Source organism: Thalassophryne amazonica, chromosome 1 (assembly GCF_902500255.1).
Source record: "Thalassophryne amazonica chromosome 1, fThaAma1.1, whole genome shotgun sequence".
Classification (NCBI taxonomy): Eukaryota; Metazoa; Chordata; class Actinopteri; order Batrachoidiformes; family Batrachoididae; genus Thalassophryne; species Thalassophryne amazonica.
Genome location: NC_047103.1, coordinates 94,887,000 through 94,898,420, shown reverse-complemented (window position 1 = coordinate 94,898,420; position 11,421 = coordinate 94,887,000). Strand labels below are relative to the sequence as shown.

The following is an 11,421-nucleotide window of genomic DNA, read 5'->3' as shown; positions in this document are numbered from 1 at the left end:
TGAGGACAGAATGATAACAGATACCAAATGTATTGCTAATGAATTTAACAAGTTTTTTGTGAATGTGGGCTCCAATTTAGCCAATGAAATTAAAGATGATGATGAGGCAGAAGTAGAAGCTTATAAAAATGTAGAAATAAACAAGCGCTCAATGTTTCTAAATGCAATAGAAGAGGAGGAGATATTGAAAATTGCTCATGAGCTCAAACCAAAAACCTCCGCAGATTTTAATAATATTGACATGAAAATTATTAAAAAAGTGATTGGAGTGACAGATAACCCACTTTATATATTTAATTTATCCTTCCAACAAGAATATTTCCACAGGAAATGAAAATTGCAAAAGTGGTTCCATTATATAAAGCTGGTGATAAACATTGTTTCACAATCGCCCAGTATCTATCCTCTCACAATTTGCAAAAATCTTGGAAAAACTATTTGTTAAAAGACTAAATAGTTTTATTGACAAACATAATTTATTAGGTGAAAGTCAGTATGGGTTTAGGCTAGGTAGATCCACATCATTAGCTCTCCTTGATCTGGTAGAGGAAATTACAGAAGGTTTAGATAAAAAGAAATGTGCAATAGGTGTATTCCTGGATTTTAGTAAAGCATTTGACACCAGCAAACATAATTTACTCATACAAAAAATAGAATGATATGGAGTTAGAGGCATAGTGTCATCATGGATTAGAAGCTATATAAGTCATAGAAAGCAATTTGTTCAACTAAATGAAATTAAATCAGATTTGCAAGAAATAAAGTGTGGCGTACCACAAGGCTCGGTGTTGGGATCGATTTTGTTCTTAATGTATGCAAATGATTTAAACAATATCTTAAGAAATATGAAAATTGTATCATTTACAGATGATACAAACGTATATGCATCTGGTGAGAATCTTGAACAGACACTTGAGCTATCCACACAAGAGTTGATTAAAATAAAGAGATGGTGTGATATAAATAAATTAGCTGTAAATTTGAAGAAAACTAAGTTCATGATATTTGGAAACATTAAAAAAAATAATAATGAAGTAAAGTTGAGTATTGATGATGTAGAATTAGAATTAGTTATGAAATAAAATTTCTAGGTGTAATTCTGGATAATAAAATTAGTTGGAAGGGACATATACAACACGTCCGGTCAAAGCTGGCTAAATGTCTTGCAGTCATGAGAAAAACTCAGCACCTAACTAAACAGGCCTTACAAATACTATACTGTTCATTGTTTCTGGCTTATCTTACCTATTGTGTTGAAGTGTGGGGTCACCCATACAAAAAAAACATTCAACCATTAACTATTCTGCAAAAAAAAGTGATACGAGTTGTAAATAAACATTACAGATCATCACACTCACAGCTTATTCTTGGAGTCAAAAGTTCTAAAATTTGCTGATCTGATCAATTTTAGAACTGCTCAAATAATTTTTAGACCAAGGAATAAGTTACTTCCATCAATTTTATTTATATAGCGCCAAATCACAACAAACAGTTGCCCCAAGGCGCTTTATATTGCAAGGCAAAGCCATACAATAATTACGGAAAAACCCCAACGGTCAAAACGACTCCCTGTGAGCAAGCACTTGGCGACAGTGGGAAGGAAAACTCCCTTTTAACAGGAAGAAACCTCCAGCAGAACCAGGCTCAGGGAGGGGCAGTCTTCTGCTGGGACTGGTTGGGGCTGAGGGAGAGAACCAGGAAAAAGACATGCTGTGGAGGGGAGCAGAGATCAATCACTAATGATTAAATGCAGAGTGGTGCATACAGAGCAAAAAGAGAAAGAAACACTCAGTGCATCATGGGAAACCCCCAGCAGTCTAAGTCTATAGCAGCATAACTAAGGGATGGTTCAGGGTCACCTGATCCAGCCCTAACTATAAGCTTTAGCAAAAAGGAAAGTTTTAAGCCTAATCTTAAAAGTAGAGAGGGTGTCTGTCTCCCTGATCTGAATTGGGAGCTAGTTCCAGAGGAGAGGAGCCTGAAAGCTGAAGGCTCTGCCTCCCATTCTACTCTTACAAACCCTAGGAACTACAAGTAAGCCTGCAGTCTGAGAGCGAAGCGCTCTATTGGGGTGATATGGTACTATGAGGTCCCTAAGATAAGAAGGGACCTGATTATTCAAAACCTTATAAGTAAGAAGAAGAATTTTAAATTCTATTCTAGAATTAACAGGAAGCCAATGAAGAGAGGCCAATATGGGTGAGATATGCTCTCTCCTTCTAGTCCCCGTCAGTACTCTAGCTGCAGCATTTTGAATTAACTGAAGGCTTTTCAGGGAACTTTTAGGACAACCTGATAATAATGAATTACAATAGTCCAGCCTAGAGGAAATAAATGCATGAATTAGTTTTTCAGCATCACTCTGAGACAAGACCTTTCTAATTTTAGAGATATTGCGCAAATGCAAAAAAGCAGTCCTACATATTTGTTTAATATACGCATTGAATGACATATCCTGATCAAAAATGACTCCAAGATTTCTCACAGTATTACTAGAGGTCAGTGTAATGCCATCCAAAGTAAGGATCTGGTTAGACACCATGTTTCTAAGATTTGTGGAGCCAAGTACTGTCTGAGGCCATAAGAAGATCATTTGTAACCTTCACTAATGCTGTTTCTGTACTATGATGAATTCTAAACCCTGACTGAAACTCTTCAAATAGACCATTCCTCTGCAGATGATCAGTTAGCTGTTTTACAACTACCCTTTCAAGAATTTTTGAGAGAAAAGGAAGGTTGGAGATTGGCCTATAATTAGCTAAGATAGCTGGGTCAAGTGATGGCTTTTTAAGTAATGGTTTAATTACTGCCGCCTTAAAAGCCTGTGGTACATAGCCAATTAATAAAGAGAGATTGATCATATTTAAGATCGGAGCATTAATTAATGGTAGGGCTTCCTTGAGCAGCCTGGTAGGAATGGGGTCTAATAGACATGTTGATGGTTTGGAGGAAGTAACTAATGAAAATAACTCAGACAGAACAATCGGAGAGAAAGAGTCTAACCAAATACCGGCATCACTGAAAGCAGCCAAAGAGAACGATATGTGTTTGGGATGGTTATGAGTAATTTTTTCTCTAATAGTTAAAATTTTATTAGCAAAGAAGTCATTACTAGTTAAAGTTAAAGGAATACTCGGTTCAATAGAGCTCTGACTCTTTGTCAGCCTGGCTACAGTGCTGAAAAGAAACCTGGGGTTGTTCTTATTTTCTTCAATTAGTGATGAGTAGAAAGATGTCCTAGCTTTACGGAGGGCTTTTTTATAGAGCAACAGACTCTTTTTCCAGGCTAAGTGAAGATCTTCTAAATTAGTGAGATGCCATTTCCTTTCCAACTTACGGGTTATCTGCTTTAAACTGCGAGTTTATGAGTTATATCACGGAGTCAGGCACTTCTGATTTAAGACTCTCTTTTTCAGAGGAGCTACAGCATCCAAAGTTGTCCTCAATGAGGATATAAAACTATTGACGAGATAATCTATCTCACTCACAGAGTTTAGGTAGCTACTCTGCCCTGTGTTGGTATATGGCATTGGAGAACATAAAGAAGGAATCATATCCTTAAACCTAGTTACAGCGCTTTCTGAAAGACTTCTACTGTAATGAAACTTATTCCCCACTGCTGGGTAGTCCATCAGAGTAAATGTAAATGTTATTAAGAAATGATCAGACAGAAGGGGGGTTTTCAGGGAATACTGTTAAGTCTTCAATTTCCATACCATAAGTCAGAACAAGATCTAAGGTATGATTAAAGTGATGGGTGGACTCATTTACATTTTGAGCGAAGCCAATCGAGTCTAACAATAGATTAAATACAGTGTTGAGGCTGTCATTCTTAGCATCTGTGTGGATGTTAAAATCACCCACTATAATTATCTTATCTGAGCTAAGCACTAAGTCAGACAAAAGGTCTGAAAATTCACAGAGAAACTCACAGTAACGACCAGGTGGGCGATAGATAACAACAAATAAAACTGGTTTTTGGGACTTCCAATTTGGATGGACAAGACTAAGAGTCAAGCTTTCAAATGAATTAAAGCTCTGTCTGGGTTTTTGATTAATTAATAAGCTGGAGTGGAAGATTGCTGCTAATCCTCTGCCTCGGCCCATGCTACATCTAGACCACTACTGCCTCTACTGGTGGTTGGCTCTCACTGCGGTATTGTATCACTTCCTGTTCCGGAGCACAGCGGTGTTTTGCTGTATCTGTTAGCTGTTTAATCTGCGCAGTTAGATTGATCTAGTTAACTAGATAACGATTTGTTTCACAGTGTAATCTTCACGTGCCTTAACTAAAGCACTCCCTCTGCTGAATCACCTCTAAATTATTTACACATTATTCAGTTTGTGTGTTTTTAGGAATCCGCTAGCTTAGCGCAGCTACTAGCTCTTAGCCGGTTTATCATGATGGCTTCTCCTTTCTCTCCCGCACTTTTCTGCTCTGGGTGTGAAATGTTTAGTTATTCCTCGGCCTCCTTTAGCAGTAATGGTACTTGTAATAAGTGTAGCTTATTCGTAGCTTTGGAGGCCAGGCTGGGCGAATTGGAGACTCGGCTCCAATCCTACAAATCTAAAAATCCTAATCCTACAGCTAGCCAGGCCCCTGTAGTCGGTGCGGACCAAGGTAGCTTAGCCACCATTAGTTCCCCTCCAGCAGATCCCGAGCAGCCAGGAAAGCAGGCCGACTGGGTGACTGTGAGGAGGAAGCATAGTCCTAAACAGAAGCCCCAAGTACACCGCCAACCCGTTCACATCTCTAACCGTTTTTCCCCACTCGGCGACACACCCACCGAGGAACAAAGTCTGGTTATTGGCTACTCTGTTTTGAGAAATGTGAAGTTAGTGACACCAGCAAGCATAGTCAATTGTCTTCCGGGAGCCAGAGCAGGCGACACTGAAGGAAATTTGAAACTGCTGGCTAAGGCTAAGCATAAATTTGGTAAGATTGTAATTCACATCGGCAGTAATGACACCCGTTTACGCCAATCGGAGGTCACTAAAATTAACATTGAATCGGTGTGTAACTTTGCAAAAACAATCTCAGACTCTGTAGTTTTCTCTGGGCCCCTCCCCAATCGGACCGGGAGTGACATGTTTAGCCGCATGTTCTCCCTGAATTGCTGGCTGTCTGAGTGGTGTCCAGAAAAAATGAGGTGGGCTTCATAGATAATTGGCAAAGCTTCTGGGGAAAACCTGGTCTTGTTAGGAGAGACGGCATCCATCCCACTTTGGATGGAGCAGCTCTCATTTCTAGAAATCTGGCCAATTTTCTTAAATCCTCCAAACCGTGACTATCCAGGGTTGGGACCAGGAAGCAGAGTTGTAGTCTTACACACCTCTCTGCAGCTTCTCTCCCCCTGCCATCCCCTCATTACCCCATCCCCGTAGAGACGGTGCCTGCTCTCAGACCACCAATAACCAGCAAAAATCTATTTAAGCATAAAAATTCAAAAAGAAAAAATAATATAGCACCTTCAACTGCACCACAGACTAAAACAGTTAAATGTGGTCTATTAAACATTAGATCTCTCTCTTCTAAGTCCCTGTTAGTAAATGATATAATAATTGATCAACATATTGATTTATTCTGCCTTACAGAAACCTTGTTACAGCAGGATGAATATGTTAGTTTAAATGAGTCAACACCCCCGAGTCACACTAACTGCCAGAACGCTCGTAGCATGTGTAAAATGTGTGGCCATTCGCACTATTAGCACAAAAACAGTCAGCAGAAGATCACTGTTGAGCTGGATGTGAAATTTGTCTAAGTGCCCCACAAGTGTGGAGTGAAAGCAACATACATGTGGTGCATGTGTCTTGCATGTGTGTGTCGTGCCCCCCCCACACACACACACTTCCCCCAACACATGTGGTGTGCTGGGGGGGCACACTTGCATAAAATGTTGATATATATGTACAGATCTGATCACATGGAGGCCAGACAGCATGGTCTGAGTGCACACAGCACTCTGACAGGTGCCTGTCAGCTGACTGCAGCACACTGACAGCTGAATGAGGGCTCAGTGCACACATTAAAAACACAGAAACCACCGGCAGGACAGTTATATAAATAATTACAACAATACCTACATACGCAACATACCAAATAATGAAAATGAATAACCACATAACACAAAGATATGTTGGTCTGAGCGCTGAACGGGCGGGGGGGGGGGGGGGGGGGGGGGCGTGTCTGCTCACAGCGGCTGCTGTTGTGATCTCTGCTCCGGGACATCCCAGCTGGAGAATACCTACCGTGGTTTGAAGGACATGAACTTACAATATTCCTCCATGAGGCGCGTGTGTGTGCCTGCTGTCATCACATCCCTCAAACAGCCTGAGGTGACAAACCAAATATGTAGTGGGTGTTACACAAAACCCACTTTCCAGGCCCCTTTTGAAATGGTTCTTAGCATAGTTTGGAGGAGCAGGAATAGAAGGAATACTTTTTTATTTGTACTGTCAATCTGTTGCATTGATTAAAGTTTGGTTATCTGACTTTACAGTCCTCGAATGCTGTCTGACAATGGTCACCTTGTCTTCACCACTGGCAATGACAAAGAAATCCGATTTCAGACTGCAGCATCTGGCAAGATAAAATTTGGTGAAGAGGACCTTAATGAGCTCATGAACAAGGTAAACATGGACAATTTAAACTTCAGTAGTGTTTTAGTTAGACTCAAATTAGACATGCCACCTGCATTGCCAGGGAACATCAGCTACAATATTCTGTGCAGGCGGTGCCTCAGCATGGAGGATCCCAGCAGCTCAAACTACCTAAGAGGATACCCAGCTATCATCTGGCTGTGGCAGATAGATGGTGTGGGGATAGTTCAGTTTTCTGCCAGGGTGTTTGTCAATCATAACCCAGGGCAGTTTAGTAGTGTGGTAGATGCAGGTTCTACTTTGTATGATGCCCTGGGCAAACCCCTCCACCATCCCCCACCTCCAACATTTTGTGCAAATTGTTACTTTATCTAATGTTTGATATCTAATACACAAATAATGAATGTTTATGAATTGAATGGTATGAATATTTCATGTGGTAAAAGATGGAACACTCCTTTCTTCACTGAATAAAATATTTGTTTCATTGAAAGAATCTAAAAACATTCATTATTTGTTTTATATAATGGCTAAAATACATCCGTATTGATATTGGATAATTCTAACGATGTAGTCCATGATACTTGCAAAAAAAACAAAAAAAAAAACAAAAAAAACTTTGTGTACTTCCTCAGTCCAGCAAAAAATTGCGTTAGAAATTTTTTATCCCAGGTTTTTATCCCAACAGCTCTTCATGCCTCCAGACGGCTTATGGTGTAGTAGATTTGTTTTTGTGTGTGTGTTAGAAGAATTAGCACCATCAATTAGCTCGTTCAAATTGTCATCCATCAGCAAAACAAACTCTGCCATGTTTAGCTAAATGCTGCCCCATTAGTGTGTGCGTGGGTGGGGTTTGCAGCGTGCAATGGCACAAAACATATGGAACCAAATTTGCACAGTAAATGGAATGAATAGTCCATGTCACGTGACATGCAAAACGCCAATCAACTGTACCGTACAACAGCTTGTTACTGAATTAATTACTTTTTAAAATTCTAATCTAAATAATTTTAAATAATTTTACTATCTTTATAGAGCATGAGAAAGGCAACCACAGCTGCCTACAGTAATTTAACAGTGGGACAGTAACTGTAACCTTTTTTACTATTTAAGATGCTAAACATACACATGGATTCGCTTGGGACTCTGGTGAGGGAGGTCGCATCTCCTCCTCTCTCCTCTCTTTCTGTGTTTTTCTCTATCTCTGCCCCAACCTTCAAAAGTCCCAACTTCACCGGACTGTGTATTCTTCAAACTATATTTGGAATAACCATGGAATTGATCAGCTGGTCTCTCAACGCTATTGACACCATTTTTTTCAACAAGGAATCAGGGCTGGGGGACCCTGCATGCCAGATGGAGCCTAACCTGTGGGCTATGTTCTCGATGCCTGGGAGGAGTGACGCGTTGCATGCTTTGCACCACTCTCCGTGGAAGACATCGAGGATTTATTCTTATTTGCCTTTATGGTAGGAAGACTTTTGCTGCTTGGATTATGTGCTGCCCTGACCTACTGGAAAATTGGCAAGATGGCTGCTACCAAAACCACAACCCCACATATGTCTATCATGATTAATGAGGTGGGCAAGGTGGTACAATCTCAGACTGTCTTAACTTTTGAACTTAAATGCAAGTGGAAACCATCTCGGAGCAATTTATCTGCCCTGCAAATGAATTGATGTTGGAGACCAGTGAATATGGACCTGGATCTGGACTGTTAAAGAGAGGCCGTATTGGAATTCTGTTTCTCTAAGCCTAACCCAAACATGGCAGCCTTATCAGCTGCTGAATGTCAAAATGCCCCGCTGATTTCCTCCAGAAGGATTTCAACGGTCTTGGTGAAGCATTTGGCTCTCTCTTCATTTTGCCCTCCCCTACAGACACTACGCACACACGGACAGACACTGATATGAACTCATCTACACACATGACACACGCACCCCCACCCCTACTCCTCCTTTGTGTTTCTGTCCCCACCCCGGCGTCCACTCTGCCAACCCGGGAGGCCGCGCAGCACAGCTGCAGTGCCCCCACCCCCCCAAGCTCAGCTGCATGGGACTCTGCTACAGCCTACACTCACTTTGCCTCAATTCGGATGATGGACTGCTTCAAAGTTTAGCGTACATAAACAAACCAAATGTATATGTGCAGTTGTTTTAATTCTGATGTGAGCCATTATTACATTCAACCAGTAATAATTGTGGATTAATTGCTGTATTTCTGAGGTAAATGGGTGTGAAGATAATTTTGTTGGACTTGTAATGACAATAAATCATCATTCATTCATTCATTCCAGTAGGCACACTGTGGCTGTTAATAGTTTTTATATATGGCTGAGTGGATCCTTGTCATTTCTTTGGTGCTTTGTATGTCACGTGACATGGATTATTCGTCCCATTTGTGTTGCATTGCATTTAGAGTGCATTTTGGTTCCATTAGGGTGCAAATTTGGTTCCATACGTTTGGTACTATTGCACACCCACATAACACGTGCGCGTGCGCGCGCGCACACACACACACACACACACATACAAAGCAAATCCACTGTAAGCCGTCTGGAGGCAGAGCTGTTAGGAGGAAGTTAGAATGAAAAGCTGGACTAATTTCTGGCATGGTTTTTTTTCACTGCAAGAAGTACACACTCTTTTTTTGGAAGTACACAAAGTTGGTGCATAGCATCGTACGACGGCGTTTTAGGGCCACATTGAATTTTTTTTGTTTTGTTTTGGGTTTTTAGACTTTGAGAATAAAGTCGTAATGTTACAAGAATAAAGTTGTAATTTTATGAGAAAAAACTCATAATCATGAAAGATGAAAAAAGCTTGATTCCAGAAATGAAACACTGACAGCACACAAAATAGCCTCCGTGACTCCTCTCGTATCCACGTCAAACTTCTATAAAACGTTTTTGCTTGTTCATAAACCCAAGTTTGAGACACTGTTTAGTTAACTACTTCTAAGGCTGTTTCAAATAAAAAAAAAACCTTCTAGAGCTGCTTCCACGTGATAGTGTTAGCGTACGTTATCTGTGTGTTGACCGGGAAACTTGTTTTTTCTCATAAAAATATGACTTTATTCTCATAAAGTTACGACTTTATTCTCGTAATATTACGACTTTATTCTTGAAGTCCTACAATTACGACTTTATTCTCATAATATTACGACTTTATTCTCGAAGTCTAAAAAAAATTAAAAAAAATCAATGTGGCCCTAAAACACCATCATAACATCGCGGTCGACATCGTCAGAATTATTTTTGGACTCGTACGTAAGTTCCTGTTGGAATGTTGATGTCAGATGTGATTTTTTGCTGGAGTGAGGATTGTACACAAACACTTTTTCTTTTTTTTCTGGAAGTACACAAAGTCAGTGCAGTGATGCACCAAAATGTAAGTCCCATTTCTGTTGTTTATAAATTAATATAATATCAAATGACAAGGATCTATTTTAGTCGCTATATAAAACAAATAACGAATGCTTTTAAATCCTTTCAATAGAACAAATATTTATGGAAGAGTCAAGCCAAAAACAGTTTGCCGTGGTGGCGTACAGTTTCATTTTGTATTAATTTTTGGAGTTAAAGACAACCCATTCAACTGAATTCAACTTTCCCATTCAATTGAAAGGATATGTTTCTGGCATGTGCTTGTCAACATTTTGTTTTGAACTGATCTGATATATACACTGATATGTTTGTGTGAACTGTTGTAGATTAAAAACAACACCGATGACATTGACGACATTAAGACCAATGGAGGAACGGTTCCACCTGACATCACAAACAAACTTACCCAGCTTAATTTGACAGTAAGCCATTTTAAAAATGTTTCCTCTACTTTAAAATAAAAAAAACTTTTGGCTTTCAGATTTTATGTCTCTGTTTTGCCACAACATATCTGCACCTTTTTAAAATTTATTTAATGTTTTTTATTTAACTACAAAGACCACATGATCTGGGGTCTCATTTTCTCAAATTAATTTTATTTTTCTGAGCCTTCAAAGTTACATTAGCATTTATTTTCACAATGAACTGTGGTAAGCAGTATGATGTTGTGTTCTTTGACAACACTGACATTACAGCACATCTGGAAAGTATTCATGGTGCTTCACTTTTTCCACATTTTGTTATGTTACAGCCTTATTTCAATATGGAGGAAATTCAGTTTTCCCTCAAAAGTCTACTCACAACACCACATGAAATATTTTTTTGAAAATTTATTAAAAATAAAAAACTAAGAAATCACGTGTACATAAATATTCACACCCTTTGCTCAATACTTTGTTGGTGCACATCTGACAGCAATTACAACCTCAAGTCTTCTTGAATATGATGCCACAAGCTTGGCGCACCTATCTTTGGCAGTTTTGTCCATTCCTCTTTGCAGCACCTCTCAAGCTCCATCATGTTGGACAAGGAGTGTCGGTGCACAGCCATTTTCAGATCTCTCCAGAGATGTTCTATCGGATTCAGGTCTGGGGTCTGGTTGGGCCACTCAAGGACATTCACAGAGTTGTCCTGAAGCCACTCCTTTGATAGCTTGGCTGTGTGCTTAGGGTCAATGTCCTGCTGAAAGATGAACCGTCACCTCAGTCTGATGTCAAGAGCACTGTGGAGCAGGTTTTCATCCAGGATGTCCCTGTACATTGCTGCATTCCTCAACCTGACTAGTCTCCCAGTTCCTGTCACTGAAAAACATCCCACAGCATGATGCTGCCACCACCATGCTTCACTGTAGGGATGGTGCCTGTTTCCCTCTAAACATGATGCCTGGCATTCACGCCAAAGAGTTCAAGCTTTGTCTCCTCAGACCAGAGAAT

General features: G+C 40.0%; 1 protein-coding gene across 1 annotated transcript in view; it reads left to right on the top strand.

Annotated features, from left to right (window-relative positions):
• Positions 1 to 6,353: 6,353 nt before the first annotated feature.
• cubn (cubilin (intrinsic factor-cobalamin receptor)) overlaps positions 6,354 to 11,421 on the top strand; it is a 362,295-nt gene continuing 357,227 nt past the window's right edge. The window contains exons 1-3 of the mRNA XM_034169223.1: positions 6,354 to 6,358; positions 6,504 to 6,633; positions 10,315 to 10,410. Coding sequence (XP_034025114.1) covers positions 6,354 to 6,358; positions 6,504 to 6,633; positions 10,315 to 10,410 — 231 coding nt within the window. The remainder of the gene's footprint in view (positions 6,359 to 6,503; positions 6,634 to 10,314; positions 10,411 to 11,421) is intronic.